At 31.1% G+C, this 16,980-nt stretch overlaps 2 protein-coding genes across 3 annotated transcripts in view; both read left to right on the top strand.

Annotated features, from left to right (window-relative positions):
* Nucleotides 1-16,980, top strand: part of LOC129912160 (acetylcholine receptor subunit alpha-like) — a 229,684-nt gene that overhangs the window by 91,060 nt on the left and 121,644 nt on the right. For both annotated transcript variants that reach the window (XM_055990294.1, XM_055990293.1), the window contains exon 2: nt 14,849-15,933. In XM_055990294.1, coding sequence (XP_055846269.1) covers nt 15,879-15,933 — 55 coding nt within the window. In that variant the 5' untranslated portion in view covers nt 14,849-15,878. The remainder of the gene's footprint in view (nt 1-14,848; nt 15,934-16,980) is intronic.
* On the top strand, nt 8,167-14,920 carry LOC129909640 (uncharacterized). Its single transcript, XM_055986717.1, has 4 exons — nt 8,167-9,004; nt 10,796-11,126; nt 11,181-11,457; nt 14,849-14,920. Exons 1-4 carry the CDS (start codon nt 8,167-8,169, stop codon nt 14,918-14,920), a joined length of 1,518 nt encoding a protein of 505 aa, XP_055842692.1.

The raw sequence follows: 16,980 nt of genomic DNA, 5'->3' as shown, positions 1-16,980 counted from the left end.
AAAATATTAATATATAAAATTTTTTTGTTTATAATTTTTTGGAAAAAAAGTTTTAAAATAAAATTGGTATGCCATTTAATCAACATAAAAAAAAATCAGTTTTCGAAAATTTGATTTTTCAAAAAAAAAATTTTCAATTCTTTTTTTTAAATCTAAAATAATTTTTTCAAAATTTTATTTCTAATTTATATCAAAATTTTATAAATGATTTTGTACAAAAAATTTCGTTGAAATACAATTTGCAGTTTGGCAGGAAACCAGATTTGAAAACAGCGGTTCTATAGCAGGTACCGTTAATAATGATTTTCAAAAAAAAAAAAAATATTCCTAACAACGATAGACCTTTTTTAAAAACTCACATTTGAATTTTTTTTGAAAAAATCGTTGGAGACGTTTTTGAAAAAAATCAAACTATTCCGAAATTAGTGTATGAGAGGTACCGTTATTTTTTGGTAAACCAAAAATATTTCCATAGTTCCCCTGGAGAATGTCAAAAAAATGCTAAATACCAAGTTTCAAGTCAATTATACAGACAGACTGACAGACGGACTTCCGGGACCCACTTTTTGGCATTCTCTATCTACTACAGGCATTAGGGAATCATCTGAGAATTTTTGGAAAGGATTTGAATTTGATATTTCATATAAAGAGGCGCATTAAGACGAACATAAAAATATATTTTTTTGTCTCAAAAACGTGTTGTTTGGCCGCCATTTTGAAAAATGCGTTTTTGTGATTTTCTCGGCTCCTGTTTATCGTAGAATTTGTTTTTTTGTCTTGTTTTGTAAAAGAACGTATAATTTTTTTTTGTAAATTTTCTCTATAAAAAGTTATTGACGAAAACATGTAAAATTTTCGGTGATGATCGTGATTTTTACACTTTTCTTCAGTTTAGGTTCATCTAAGGGAAATAGTTCTCATAATAACATTGAAACAACTCAAAATTTCCTACATTTTGGTACATTAAGTTTTCTTATATGTCCAAAACTATTTCAGTTATAACCTGACGAAATCAATATTTTGGTTGGCTACAATGAAATTCTGTTGAAAAAAATTAAACTTTTTTTTTGCAGAAGAACCAAAATATACTTTTCTGAATGTTTTTGGGGTGCTGATTTTGAATCTAAAGACAGAAAAAATTTATTGGCCTTAGTTTTTGAAATATTACCGATATAAAACGCAAAAAAAACGTTATTTTTATAGTTTTTGAGGTTGAGCTATAATGTGTAGCAATTTATTTCAGAATTATTTGTAATTATGTCTGCAAGAACTGCTTTTTTTCTTCCAAAAACTATTTAAATCTTTCCGATATCTCTTTTATTGACTGAGATATCTTAAGTTTAAGCTTACCTATAAGATAAATTTGAGTTAGTCTTTGGCTTTTATAACGGTAATATTTCAAAAACTAAGGCCAATACATTTTTTCTGACTTTAGATTCAAAATCAGCACCCACAAAAACATTCAGAAAAGTATATTTTGGTTCTTCTGCAAAAAAAAAAAAGTTTAATTTTTTTCAACAGAATTTCATTGTAGCCAACCAAAATATTGATTTCGTCAGGTTATAACTGAAATAGTTTTGGACATATAAGAAAACTTAATGTACCAAAATGTAGGAAATTTTGAGTTGTTTCAATGTTATTATGAGAACTATTTCCCTTAGATGAACCTAAAATTTTACATGTTTTCGTCAATAACTTTTAATAGAGAAACTTTACAAAAAAAAAAATTATTTAATAAAAAAATTTAAGAATACGTTCTTCTACAAAACAAGACAAAAAAATCCATTCTACGATAAACAGAAGCCGAGAAAATCACAAAAACGCATTTTTCAAAATGGCGGCCAAACCACACGTTTTTGAGACAAAAAAAATATATTTGTATGTTCGTCTTAATGCTCCTCTTTATATTAAATATCAAATTCAAATCCTTTCCAAAAATTCTCAGATGACCCATTTTCAGCTCCCTATTTCCTGTTGTAGTAATCATCACGTCTGATTGTTATCTCATCTTCTATTTGTGTACGAATGGGCAACTTGTTATAATAATAGTAGGTACCTACATATATCGCAATTCCCAAGTAAAAATGAGAGAGGGGGGTGTTGAATAGGGAAGAGGAATACTGCAATTTGCGTTTTCATGCCTTCCTTTGACTTTTAGTAACAATTATAATGTAAAAAAAATCTTTTTAATATATTTTTTTATTGTCAAAACCTATTAAAAAAAAAAAAAAAGAGTGTGTGTACACATGTACACGCGACTGAAGTTATACTTCTCATTCAGTATATGTAAATGAATTTCATTTGATATTTTTAATTTCTATTATTAAATTAATTAATCCACACTTCGTTTTTTTTACATTTTTATCAAGTGAACAATAAATTAATTCTTTCATCCTCCTTGCGTCCATGTAGTTTTCAATTTATTCTGTGAAATTTACACATGTTGTGCGGTTCAGAACGTACGGTATACGCTTAACGACTTTTTTCAAAATTCCGAGAAAATCGGTTTTGAAAGTTGGGGTACATTTTTTTTTCGAAAAATCCCCGAATCTTTAAACGCTCCTGGAAGCTAAACCGCCTTAAAGCAATTTTTGGGAGTGATGCCAAATGATAGCTTGTGTCATAAGCCTACGCTTTGCACATTATCAGATTTTTGAAAAATCGCCTTCCATGTTAAACCACCACATCATGCCTTTTTTTTCAGAATCGCGCCTATTTTTTTTTACTTTTAAGTTCTCCCGGTTTGAGAACGCGTGGACCTACAGGAATGGGAGTTGTACCCAAATGTAGGTTAGAGTCCCCGCTATCTTTTGGCATCAAAAATTTTATTCATTTGCTTCAAAATTCCACGATATAGGCGTTGGAAGTTGGGGACGCGAAAAAATTTCTGGGAGCTGAACGCTTTGATCTAGAGACAGTGGAGTGGTGCCATATGAAAGCTTATATTCTCAGCTAACCGATTGTGGTATAATCCGGTTTTTCGATTTTTTTCAAAATTCCGAGAAAATCGCGTTTGAAAGTTGGGGTACATTTTTTTTCGAAAAATCCCCGAATCTTTGAACGCTCCTGGAAATTAAACCGCTTGAGAGCAATTTTTGGGAGTGATGCCAAATGATAGCTTGTGTCATGGGCCTACGCTTTGCACATTGTCAGATTTTTAAAAAATCGTCTTCCATGTTAAACCGCCACATCATGCCTATTTTTTCAGAATCGTGCCTTGTTTTTTTTTACTTTTAAGTTCTCCCGGTTTGAGAACGCGTAGACCTACAGGAATGAGAGTTGTACCCAAATGTAGGTTAGAGTCCCCGCTACCTTTTGGCATCAAAAATTTTTTTTTCATTTTTTTCAAAATTCCGAGATATAGGCGTTGGAAGTTGGGGCGCTCACTTTCAGCTCAGCTCACTTTCAGCTCAGCTCAAATGAGCTAAGCTATGGTACCTAGCTCAAATTTGAGCTGAGCTGTGAGCTGAGCTGAAATGTGAGCTTTTTGCAACCCTGGCAACTTGCCACATGGAAATTACCACATGCAACTTGCCACATGCAACTTGCCACATGCAACTTGCTACACGCAACTTGCCACATACAACTTGCCACATACGACTTGCCACATGCAACTTGCCACATGAAACATGTAACTTGCAACGTGTTGTGTGTTTTATGTTTGCCGTACTGCGGCGTACTACATTTTTAAATACTAAAGTACTGCCTACTCTAAAGGTGAAACGACAGCCCTGCTACCCAGGGTGATCGCATCATAATCCCTTTGACATTCTTGTCAAAAAGTAAATTTTCATACCCACCCTCCCATAAGAAGTATAACTTCAAAAATACGTATACACCCCAGTGAACTCATATTTTGTTAAAACACAGGGTAGACCATCTATGTTATCATTCTTAATATTGTTTATAATATGTAGAAGCACAGTGACTTTGTCTAAAGAACATGCGTCAAATCCGATAGTTCTAGATCAAATTTTAAAAAAAGGAAAAAACAAAACAAGCGAAAGTGATCAAGATAGTGATAAAGAAGATTATTGTAAAAAATCTCTACAAATTGTTGAAATTTATTGATTTAATGGAGCACAAGACAGAATTTTGTTAATTTTGTTTGTTAAAATCCAGCATTTAAACAAAAACCAAATGTTTTCTTCCATTGTACAGTGTGGTATTTTGACCTAAAACGTGGTTATAACTAAAATTTCTCAATTTTTTAAAATTTGATCTTTAAAACTTAATCTCTCGAGAACTACTTAATAAAACGACTTTAGTCAAAAAGCAAAATAAAGAATAAACTATCAGCTTTAGGAAAAGTTATAGCACAGGACTGTACGTGCATTTTTTGATTTTTAATAGTTTTTTTTTTCATGGTTTATCGGAAGGTAAGCTTAAGTGGGTTTTATTGTACATACCAAGAAAATGAAAAATTTTCTTTCCAAATAACTTTTTAGTCATTTGGTACCTATTTGAAGTGAAAAATGTGCCCAAATATTTTTGGTCAAGTCTTAGACCGAAATACCGCACTGTGCATCGTTGGAAAAGTCTGAATGTCTTTTCTTTAAAATATAAAAACTGAAAATCCTTTAAACTGACGAAGATACAATTTTTGTAAAAGCCCAAGGCCCAAAAACCGTTTTTATCTGTAAATCCAGGTTTTGTTGTTTCCAACAAATGAGTCAACTGATGAGTCCATCGGGACGAAACGCCAAATTTTTGTATCGACTAAAGTCCTTAAAAAGCTATATTAAATCAATAATAATTAAAATAAATTATGACATATTACTGCTCTCTAATGGACAGGACTCTTTATAAAGCTTTAATTCAAACATAAATAATCGCTAAAGACCTTCAAAAACACGTGTTACAATTAGTTAATGCATCCATTTATGAATACCGGTTTGTTTACGATCCTTATAAAAAAATATATTTTTGATCAAAACCTTTCAATTATTTTTACACTAATGAAAAACTTCTATATAAATACTATCAACTTGTATAAAGTAAGTAAAAATGCAACAAAATAATAAAATCATTCATTTCACAAAATCATCACATATAAAAAATAAAAATAAAAATATTTTGGTTGATTATTCATAAAATGCCAATCAAAAAAATCAAAAATTGAACTCAGACACTTTTTTCAATTTCAAAAAAAATCTGCCTCCTATTTTCTGGATTGGAGTATAAATGAACACTTTATTAATTCATACGCAATAAATATTATACTCGTACATGTATGAAAACATTTTATGAAATAAATTCACATGAACAAAAGGTCCTTTTATGCAATATTCGCACATCAATCATTCCGTGACTCTGACTTTAAAACTTTTTATACCTGGTTGAATGGTGGAAACATGATTTGCATATTAATAAATACGGGAGAATATTTCTGTTTCAGTGAAATTTTTGGAAACACAATAAAACGTGTTCTTAACTTTAAGGTTGTTAATAGTTCATTTAGGATCTAAACGAAAATACCAAAGGGAATTCCCGTATAAAATAAATACCTACTCAAAAACTCTAAGGACTCCAACATTTTTGACATAAACAAAAAGAGTTGAGCTAGATTAAAAAGTTCGTACAATAAATTACAATCTGTTTTGTCCAAATTTAACTTTTGTGATATTATATTGTTCCTTGGCGTATGCAATATAAATCTCTTGAGGGTTATGGTTCTCGGTCGTCCTCTGATGGAAAGGCACAAAAGTATCCTTGCGAAAATAACACGAATTATCTATCTCATTTCATCTTAGATTACAAAACCACTCTCCTCCCAAACTAATGGCGGGTTAGAAAAGACGACCTGTCGTCGTCGTCTCCTTATGGAAAAAACATCCTAAAAGGCTTATATCGCCTTTATTACCTCTCTGCCAAGCCAGCCAAAAACCCAACCAGCCACACCCTGAAAAATGGAATAAATTTATTTGACCATAATCATTATGGCAACATTTATGAAAGTTGACAAAGCTCGCGGGAAAGGATCTCTCTGATGCTGTGTGTGTTATCACGATGCGGTAGTGTTAGCAGAGGTATAATGGCAATGGAGAGGTCCTTGCGTCTATGTGAAAATGGTTTTATTCTTTGGTCGCGTGTGGTGGCTCGTTGAATGTCGCCAAAATGTGTGTGGTGTGTGTTTTGAGTCGGTCGTATTGCGCCCGGGGAACTTTGTTCATTTGCATTTTTGAATTTAGTTTCCTCTTTCACTTTGTACGCCTTGAATCCTCTCTAAGCCATGTGTATAGGGTCCTTTTTTTGGACCGGCACAATGTTGATGGTGGCTCATTCTACCGTCGTTGTTGTCATTTTTTTTTCGGTTTATTTGTTTGTGTCAATGTTTGTTGTTTTTAGCAAGCAAATAAGTTATTCTCACCAAGTTTTTTGTTTGTGTCCTTTTTTATGTGTGTTATGTGTTTATTTTTTAGGCTGCACGTTTTGACTTTGTTTGGAAAACATATTTTTTGTTCTGATAACTTTTGGAAAACACAGCGTAGAAAGATTGTGTTGTGTTGTGATTTTATTTTACGTTAATGGAAAGAGTGGAGGAGGTAAAAAAGAGAGTTTATTGAATAATTTTATGTTGAGATTATCCCCAAAAGGTTGTGATGGTTTTAATGTTTATTTATTTAGTTAGGTATTTAAATTTTTTTCTTTTCTTTTTTTTGTTCCATTTCCATTTTACTTTGGTTTTGTTGTTGTTGTTGTCTCGGGGTTAATGGAGCACAAAATGGATTTTCTGTAAATTGTATTGGATGAATTAATTTAAAAAAAAATTCTTTAAGAAGGGCTGTTTGGTTATTTCTCTCGATTTTTTTTTATTTTACATTCCAAGCGATGACGATGGAGGATTTCACTTTGAAATGGAAAGTCCTTAAAATTTTTTTTTTTTTTTTTGAATAATCAAAAAAAAATACTTTTCTTTGATTCGGAAGGCAAATGAAAGTGATACGGTTGAATAAAAGGAAAAGGAAAAAATTAAATTTTATGAAGCGATATATTGAGTTTGCGGATCAGAGTTTTGTTGGTAGTCGTAAGGATTATTTTTATCGGTCGTAGTTATTATGAGGAGTGACATTTAAAATAAGATGGAGTTAATTAAGTTATTGGCTTGTTACGAAGAGGTTTCTGTTTTAATTAGCTAGTTTTTCTAATCTGAGAAGTCCTAGAAAAATGGACAGAATTTTTGTTTTTTAAATATTTACTTTTCCTCTACTCAACAAAAATCCGTCAGGTATTGAACATTTTCTCTTTCAATTAATTTATTGAGAGACACCGCATAGAGTAGAACAATAAATTAGAAGAATCAATGTTTGCTTAAAATTGTTTGCACACAGTATGAAATTATCATTAATTTCCTTGCTCAAAGATGAGTATACGATTCCTGATGGGAAATAATGAAACGGAAGCTGTGTGTTCTGAAAGTTGATGTAGGCAGATGTCAAAATAAAAATAACTGATTTGATGATCATGATGATGATTGAACAGTTAAAAGGAGATATATTCATTTTTTTTTATCCAACGTATGGCGTATACCTACGTACTTTTTTTTACGTTTTCAATGAGAAATCATACCATCAATCATTTGAATTAAGCAATCTTTTCTTTTGATTAAGAGTGGGTTGGGTATCCTGATTGAATTTTATTAAAGAATTTTTATTGACAAGGGAATTTTTTGATAATTTGTCTGACAGACTGGGAACTTTTAGGAAGATAATATGTATATTAGGAGGAGTAATTTAAGCAAAGTATGTCGGAAGGAACCGAAATCATTCTCATATTTGAAAGGGTGTTTTTTTCGAAGAGACATTAAAATCTGTAATTGGTCCCAAAAAGCCAATGATTCGTGTAAAACGTTTAAGAACTCATGTATAAACGTTTAAATCATCATCAAAACCAAAAATAAAATGAATCTTGGTTTTTTTTGACCAATTATACAGATTTTAATGTCTCTTCGAAAAAAACACCCTTTCACCTAAATTTTTTTTAGGAATTTTTAATCAAACATCGAACCTAGTTTGAGTGACAATTGAACAAAGAAAAAAAAAGTCATCAAAACAAAGAAAATAAATAAACATGAATTCAAGTGGTGTGTGTGCAGAATGCAAAAAAACTAACAGGGGCAATAAAACGGAGGCAGTGTTAGTTTCATGCAGAGGGGGGTGTGGATCTATGTACCATCCCAAATGCATAAACTTAGCCGAATATGATATTGCCAAAACAATTGAACCCAAACCATATTTGGTAATATTGTGTGAATTGTGCCGCGATAAGCTTGTCTCTCTTAGACACATTGAAGAACACATAAAAGAAATAAAAGCTAATTTCGATCAGCTTGGTGTCAAATTTGAAAAAGTATTGAACAGTGACTCAAAAGATAACAGTGACAATAAAATTATATCAACAATTAAAAAAACAATTAATGAAAATTTAAACAGTGATAAAAAATCATATGCTAGTGCTGTAAAGAAGAGTACCATAATTATAAAACCAAAGGAGCACCAGAATGCAGAGAAAACCAAATCGGAAGTGAAATCTAGTGTTAACCCAGGAACATCTTCAATACAAGTGTCGGGAATTAAAAAAGTTGATAAGGGTGCAATTGTGGTCTCATGCGAGAATGATGAATCGATGAAAAGAGTGAGAGATAAAGTTGAAGAGAACCTGGGACAGAAATATGATGTGAATGAGTTAAAAAGAAATAATCCAAGAGTGCAAATTTTTAATTTATCTGAGAAAATGGACGAAAATGAATTGATTAATTGTTTGAAAAACCAGAATGAAATTTTGAAAGATGTTAACTTAGTGTGTAAAGCCATGTGGAAAAAACCAAATAAAAATTCGTATACAGCAGTGATTGAATTGGATAGCAAGAGTTTTAATGAAGTAATGAAAGCTGGTAAACTAAGTGTTGGATGGGATAAATGTTTAGTGAAAGAATCATTTTATGTTAAGAGATGTTTTAAATGTCTGGGATTTAATCATAACAGTAAGGATTGCAAAGCTGAGAGTAAGTTGTGTGCTAAATGTGGTGGATGTCATATCTTTTCTGATTGCAAGGCTGAATGTTTGAAATGTGTGAATTGCGTACGAATGAATGAAGAACTTAAATTAAATTTGAAAACAAATCACAGTGCGTTTGATAATGAGTGTGAAGTATATAAGCGTAAGCTTAGAGTGTTGCAGAGTAGATCTTTGTAGCAAACAAAACCAATTTCAACAAAAAATTTAACATTTTATTATTTGAATATTCAAAGTTTACTGGCGAATAAAAGTGAATTGGAACTTTTAGTACACAGTTATCAGCCTGATGTTATTATACTATCAGAAACTTGCATAACTAGTGAAATTGATGAATCGGAAATTGGTATTGTTGGGTACAAAAAAGTGGCTTGTTATTCACACTCAAGATACACAGGAGGTGTGCTTATTTATATTAAAAAAGGACTTCGTTCACAAGTTATAGACATTTTAAACTTTTCAAGTGTGTGGAGTATACAAATGTTGATGTGGATAAATGATGAGAAATGGATGGTAGCAGTGTTTTATAGATCCCCTAGTACTTCAAAAACAGACTTTCTTACATTTTTTTCGGATTGGTGTTTACGTTCAATTAAGAGTGATGATAATGTTTTAATGGTGGGTGATTTCAATATTGACCTTCTGACGAAAGATCGTTACGGAGAAAAAATGTTAGAAATTCTAACTGATCAAGGCCTCTGTCAGATTGTTAAACAACCGACCAGAATAACTGATCAATCATCTACTTTAATAGACTACGTTATTACAAATAATGATCTGAAGTCAAGAGTTAAATATGCGATACATGCAGTTGATAAAATTACGGATCATGAAACTATAACTATTGAACTGCAAATTAAAAAGAAACCGGAAATTAAAAGAAGCGAGTATAAGGTTTTACGATACACAAAAGAACGTTTTGATTCATGTCTTAACGAAGAATGTTTTCAGAATGTATTTTTAAAAAATGACTTGAATGATTTGTCATATACTTTCAGTGAAAAACTTAAAAAATGTTGTGAAATGTTAACGGTTACAAAGCTAAGTCCCCAATCTGAAGACAGTGAATGGTTTAATTTAGAACTACAGAGATTAAAAAGTGAAAAAATTAGAGCTTATAAAATAGCGGTTTTAAACAAAACAAGTGAAAATTGGTTGAGGTACAAGAATCTACGTAATAAATATAAAAATGAAATTCGAAGTGCAAAGAGTGACTACATCATTTCCAAAATATCTGCTAAGGAGGGTAATCAAATTGAAATGTGGAAAATTTTGAAAAATATGGTTTTGCAGAATAAAAAATCAAACAACATTGATTTTGTACGTTTTGGTGATGAAATTGCAATGCAATCCAGTGAAATAGCGAACAAGTTTAATAATTACTTTGTTGATAGTATTCTTGAAATAAATGCCTCGATACCATATATTCCCTTTGTCCCACCTGATATAAATATAAATTCTGTTTTTACTTTCAGTTTTTGTAATGAAAGATCTCTTTACACTTTAATAAATAAATTAAATAACAAGAAAGATATGTGTAGACTAAACAAAGATATGATTCTTCAGTCGATTGAAATTATCGGTCCGGTACTTATGAAAATAATAAATACTTCCCTGTTGACTGGTACATTTCCTGAAAGTTGGAAAGAATCATTGATTATCCCTGTTGAAAAAGTGAATAATACGAACAAGTGTGAAGAATTCAGACCAATAAATATGTTACCATTGTGTGAAAAAATATTAGAAAAATTTGTTGCAGAACAGTTTCAAAATTATTTAGAATGTAATAATCTGTTGATACAGGAACAATCTGGATTTAGAAGTGGACACTCATGTGAAACAGCGATTAATTGTGTTGTGTGGAACTGGAAGAGGAAGATTGACTGTGGACATTCGATAGTGGCTGTGTTTCTTGATTTGAAAAGAGCGTTTGAAACGATTGATAGGCAAATATTACTGAGCAAATTACGTTTATATGGTGTATGTCATCGTGAATGGAAATGGTTTGAATCTTATCTTACCAATAGAAGTCAAAGAACTAGTGTGAATGGTGTGACATCGGATGCAAAAGTAAACAATTTGGGAGTGCCGCAAGGTTCTGTTTTGGGAGTGTTCTTGTTTCTTTTGTATATAAATGACTTCAAAAAATGTTTGAAATATTGCAGCATGAAACTTTTTGCGGATGATAGTCTGATTTATATTTGTGGTAAAAATGGTGAAGATATGTGTGAGAAATTGAATGATGACTTAAAAAGAATTGATGTATGGCTGAAAATGAACAAGCTTAAGGTGAATGTAACGAAAACTAAATATATGAAGTTTGGAATGAATGAAGATATTGATGTGAAAATGGATAGTGAGTCTTTAATTTGTGTTGAAAGCATTAAGTATTTGGGTTGTGTCATAGATAGAAAGTTGAATCTAAAAGAACATGCTAGTCATGTAAGTGCAAAAATCTCAAAGAAAATTTATTTTTTAAGCAGAATACGTAAACACTTAACATTCAATGCTGCGATTCTCATTTATAACGCGATAATTTTGCCACACTTTAATTATTGTTCAACCTTATTATATGGTTCGAATGCAGACGTGAAACTAAGACTTCAAAGACTGCAAAATAAAGGTATGAGAATAATCCTAAGAATGAATGTATATACTCCAATTCGTGTTTTACTTGAATGCTTGTGTTGGATGAATGTGAAGCAGAAATTGACGTTTGACGCTATGATTTTTATTTTTAAAATACGAAATGGTATGTTACCGGATTATTTATCGGACGGATTAGTGGAAGTGTCCGCAGTTCAGCCTTATAGTTTGAGAAATGCTACCAACATCAGACCACAGCGTTGTAGGTTAAGTAATACCCAAAGTTCAGTCTTCTATGATGGCATTAACTATTTTAATAACTTACCAAGTGGAGTGAAGAGTGAAAATAATTTAAATGCATTCAAAAAAAAATTGTGTGAATTTATTAAAATTGATATAAACTAATACAAATAATACACATAAGATCATAAGTATATGAAATAATAACAATTTAAAGTATATTTAAAAGTTTTTTAACTAATCTCGTTTTTAATTACCTCTTCTAGTGCTAGGGACTAATAGAGCCCAATCTTATTTATAAGATGGGTACTCTTGGCTTTAGCCAGGATGGTATGCGGAAACTCTATTATTATTATTATTATTATTATTATTTATTCTTGCTTTCTATCCCAAATTCAATGTTTTTACCAAATTTCATTAGAGTGACCCATTATTTTGTTTCCACTCAAAAAAAAAAACACCCTTTTTATCATGATATTTTTTTAGACACTTTAGATTCTTGTTTCTAATCTTAAAAGTAACATACTTGCTGAATTTCAATACGGTGCCACTAGTATTACTCTCGAATTAAACACTTTTTCAAATATACCCATATTTTATCTACAATTAAAAAAAAAACACCCTTGGTAACTTTTATACCATTAATTTTATCGGTCTTATCACGGATTTTCCTTATTTCCCCAAAAAAAAAACAATCTTTAACCTAAAATATTTGTATAGACTATTTGGGTTCTTGGTTGTTTCTGTTATAAATGAAACAAATGAAACATTTTTACCAATTTTCAGTGGTGTAACAATTTTTTCCCAGTTTTTGTGGTACTAATTCCGAATTTCATCATTTCTTAAAAAAAAAAAAACACCCTTTCACTCAAGATAATTTTGTGCACTTTATAGATTCTTAATAATTAAGAATTATTCTTATACCAACCAAAACTTTTTCACCAAGTTTTAAAAATTAATAAAATGTAAGTCAGCTGTTATGATACTTTTCTCACACACAACTTAACCCATCAAAAAAACACCCTTTCACCAAAAATAATTTTAAGAACTTTATGAATCCTTTGTCCCTGTTTTATATAAAACCTACATCCCGAATTTTATCAGTGTAGCATGTTTTTCACATGGGTTTCGGTTATATTTTACTTGTTGAAGTCAAAAAACAAGCACCCTTGTTTTTAATCGGCAATAACTTTTCTTACAGCAATCGTACTGACTTTATTTTTATGTCATTAGATTCAGCATCAAAAAAGTACCTTGAAAACATGTGTCATATGACGATATTCGACAAACAATTTTTTTTAGTATATTTTTGACCTTCACCCCCTCTCTCTAGTCCAAGAAAAAACACCCTTCCACCCAACTTTTTTCTATAGACTTTTTTTGTACTTGGTTGTTATTCCAAAAGCAAACTTTTTGCCAAGTTTCATGAGTGTAAAAAAAATTTTGTTTAATGCCTATTTTACCTGTATTATTCTGACTTTCTCGTAAAAGACTAAACTAACTTCAAGGTTTTTTTTTATTTTTTTAATCCCTTTTTTTTAAAGGTATCAGTGAAATTTTTAGAAACTTTATTTATAAGTTTACGTTATTGTTTCTTTTTTGAGGCATATCTACCCTTTTTTTTGAAAATGTTTTCATATTTTTATTCAAAATACAAATTTAATTTTAAGACCTATGATATTATCTATTTATTAAATTTAAGTTTCATTGAACAGTAAAAATTACATTTAGCAGTTTCAATACTAAATGGTAGTTTAAGAAGGCATTTCATAACCATTTCCTACCATACGAACGACCATTTTCAACAAAAAAAATTCTGAAAATTCGACTTTTTAATCTTTAATTTTTTCCTTTTGTGTATTAATTAAATGAGAAATTTCTACCAACATATTTTATAAACACCTACATATTTCGCATTTCTTTAGTAATGGTAAAATATTCTGTCTGGCTTATAATATTATTCGACGAACAAAAAAAATCTATTTACATTTGAATTTATCTTCAAAGTGAATTGTCTTTTTGTATCTATATAAAATAGATATCTTCTTGAAGACAAAATAAATATATCACATCAATTTTCCCAGACACTTTCTAAGGCTTATACTCTTTCAACTTCAACCACAAAATTCCTATACGCAAAGTAACATCCTTCTAGACCAAAAATAGGAACTAGAAAACATCTTAAGCTCAAAACAAACACACACTTATACATAAAATGAATATATTCAATATTCTTAAAATTTATATAAAATCCTTTGAAACTTGAAAGTGTACATCTCTTAAGTACCACAATCCTTCTGTGCTACTCACAATTAAAACTAAAACCAGCAGAAGGGTAAAAATCGATAGAAAAGCCACATAGAAATTTGTTGTTTTTCTATGTTTTTTTTTTTTTGGAATATTTCCAAAATTTAAGTTTGAGTAAAATATTAAAAAAAAAAAATTGCATAAAAAGAGGCCAAACAGCAAACTTGCCTTCGCATTAAATTTATATATATCTACACGTGGAAAGGAGGAAAACATATTTTTCCATTATATCCTTTTTGTTGGAACACGATAGAACATCAACAAAATGCCACATAAAATCTATATATATCCTACATACACACACAAATACAAAAAAAGCATACAAAAAAGGAAGAAAAAGTGACGATAGATATTAAAGCCAACATCCTTGTTTGTTGCCGCATTTTCAACATTCTTTTATCAAAAGAAAAAAAATTATTTGATAAAAAACAAAATAAATAAAAATTCTAAAGTGTAAGGAAAAGAAAGAAGAAAAAAAAAAACAAAAATAACCCCACATCGCCTTGACCCGAACCTCGGGTTAAGAATCCCCACTGGACATAGAAAAATGAACTTTCTCAAAAATACGTTAGAAATTTATGTAGATATATCTACCATTTTGAATAGATAGAAATATCCTTTTTTTGCCCAAGAAATATTATTTTACAGTCGCAATGCGTATCTATAGAAAATAATAAAAACCTTTTTTTTTTAATTTTAGAAAACTAAAGGATATCTCACAGGACGACTACAACAACAACCAACCAACGGACGGACAACGACGCCATCATAGTGTTCAATTTGAAACTCCAAACAAAAATATCCTGCAAATCAAGGCCACCAAATGAGCGCCAATTGGCTTCAACTCTGTCGCATGAATAACTCTTCAAGGACCCTGCGTTTGGATATCATTAGCGACAGATAGCAATTCGCTTGCGTTTCTCCTATCGCCTACCGTCGTCGCTGCCACCATCAAAAGGATAACCGCACCAATTCTAAAACCGCAGCCTTCATACACGATGAAGGAACAATAATAATGCGAATGATTAGAATAATAATGATGAATTAAACAGGAATCCGCGGATCGCATAAATGTATATTTCTCCTCTCTCAAGTTCCACCGCATCGCACCGGCACACACACCAACACACACACACACAGCAACAACATCAAGGACTTTTGTCATTTAATTGAACAAGAATAAGAGAAGCGGAAATTGAACTTCTTGACGTTCCACAGCGTTCGTTGTGCGAGTCAAGCAATTTCATATTAATACCTCAATCCTGCAAGCACACATATAACCCACACACACACACACACTCATACCAACGCACTGTCTATATCGATCTATCTTGTCATCTTTCAGCGCATCTTTGCGGTCGAGGACATCGTCACGGAGTCGTAGATACCCATATTGCCACAAAACATCGTTCCCATCATCAAGAAAACGTACGACAAATATACAAACTCGTACAAGTTGTGTGTAGGTATACAAAAGGGAAAGAAACCATTCCATCAGCATTAAAATAGGCAAATCAATCAAATTGGATTCAAATCGAGTTAACGCGGTGGAGCCGTACTACTTTGGTGGTTTGTGTGGTTTTTGTACTTGTGTTGGTATTCGTCGTATTCATATTTGTGTGTGTTGTTGTTGTTGTTGTTGTTGGAGCAAAAATAGTTTCAGCATCATTGAGATACATCAATCCTTCGAAGCTTGCCAGAGGACTTTTAATAGTTCAGAGGGAAATGAGATGAAGTGGTTTCAAGTGGCGATAGATATGATTCTTGTGCTATCATTCATATCAAGTAAGTATTAGTTATATGCCTCTTTTATATGTATGCATTTGTGTGTGTGTGAGGATTGAATCAAGTTAAGGCTTGTGGTGGTGATTTTTGATGATTGATTCTTTTGAAGTGGTCCTATATATTACTTCCCATCAAATCATTCTTGGGTAAGGTTAAGTTTATCAGAGAAGATTTATTGGAAGGTTTTTGTTGAACTATAATATGATACAAACTGTTTTTTTTTCGGGTTGGTTTGTATGAGTACATGTAATATAGCTGTAGGTCAATTTGTCTGAGTGAGTGCGGGTTTTCTTCTATATCTGTATAGAAATGTATAAGGATCGCAATCGCATCAATGATATTTATTGAGGTTACATTTGATATAAGGGATAGATAAATTGAGATGAAAAGCTAAATCTCATTCGCAAAAGTTATAAAGGGATAAAATTTTCTTCAAAGAGATTTTAAATGAAATGAAAAGTTAATTTGGGGAATTGGAAAATCTGAAGTGGTACAAACGGAAATAGTCTGCACATGACTCAAGTCGTAGTCTTTCATATTGGAAAAAGAGGTTGTCTGTAAAGCCGGTTTACGGACGGTGATTTTACGTGATAACGTCGTCAGAAAACAAGTTGTGTGCTTTTGTTTAAAATGAGTCAATTGAAGCGTTAACTTTTTTCAAACAATCATAATTTACAAGAAAAAGCTAAAAAAAAAAATACCTTTTTTATTTTCTCATTATATTATTTTTTTTTTTATTTTAAAAGCTTGCAAAAAAAATTATGCAATTTAAAAGCCAAGTATTGTTTCTTAGGAATTAAACCATTTTTAAATTTTTACAATGCGCAAAAAGTATAACAATAATTTATTGAAAACAATAATTTTCATCAAAAAAAGCAAAGAAAACATGAATTTTTATCTTCTCACGTCATTAATTCAATTTTTTTCCCTAACAACCTATACAAAATTTTATACCATCTGAAAGCTTATTGTCTTGACTCAAAATATATATATATCGATCAGGTCTATGAGACATCTACAAAAAGAGCTAGAATTTTTTGAGCTCGA

The sequence above is a fragment of the Episyrphus balteatus genome, chromosome 2 (assembly GCF_945859705.1).
Source record: "Episyrphus balteatus chromosome 2, idEpiBalt1.1, whole genome shotgun sequence".
Classification (NCBI taxonomy): domain Eukaryota; kingdom Metazoa; phylum Arthropoda; class Insecta; order Diptera; family Syrphidae; genus Episyrphus; species Episyrphus balteatus.
This window is presented reverse-complemented; position numbering and strand designations above follow the sequence as displayed.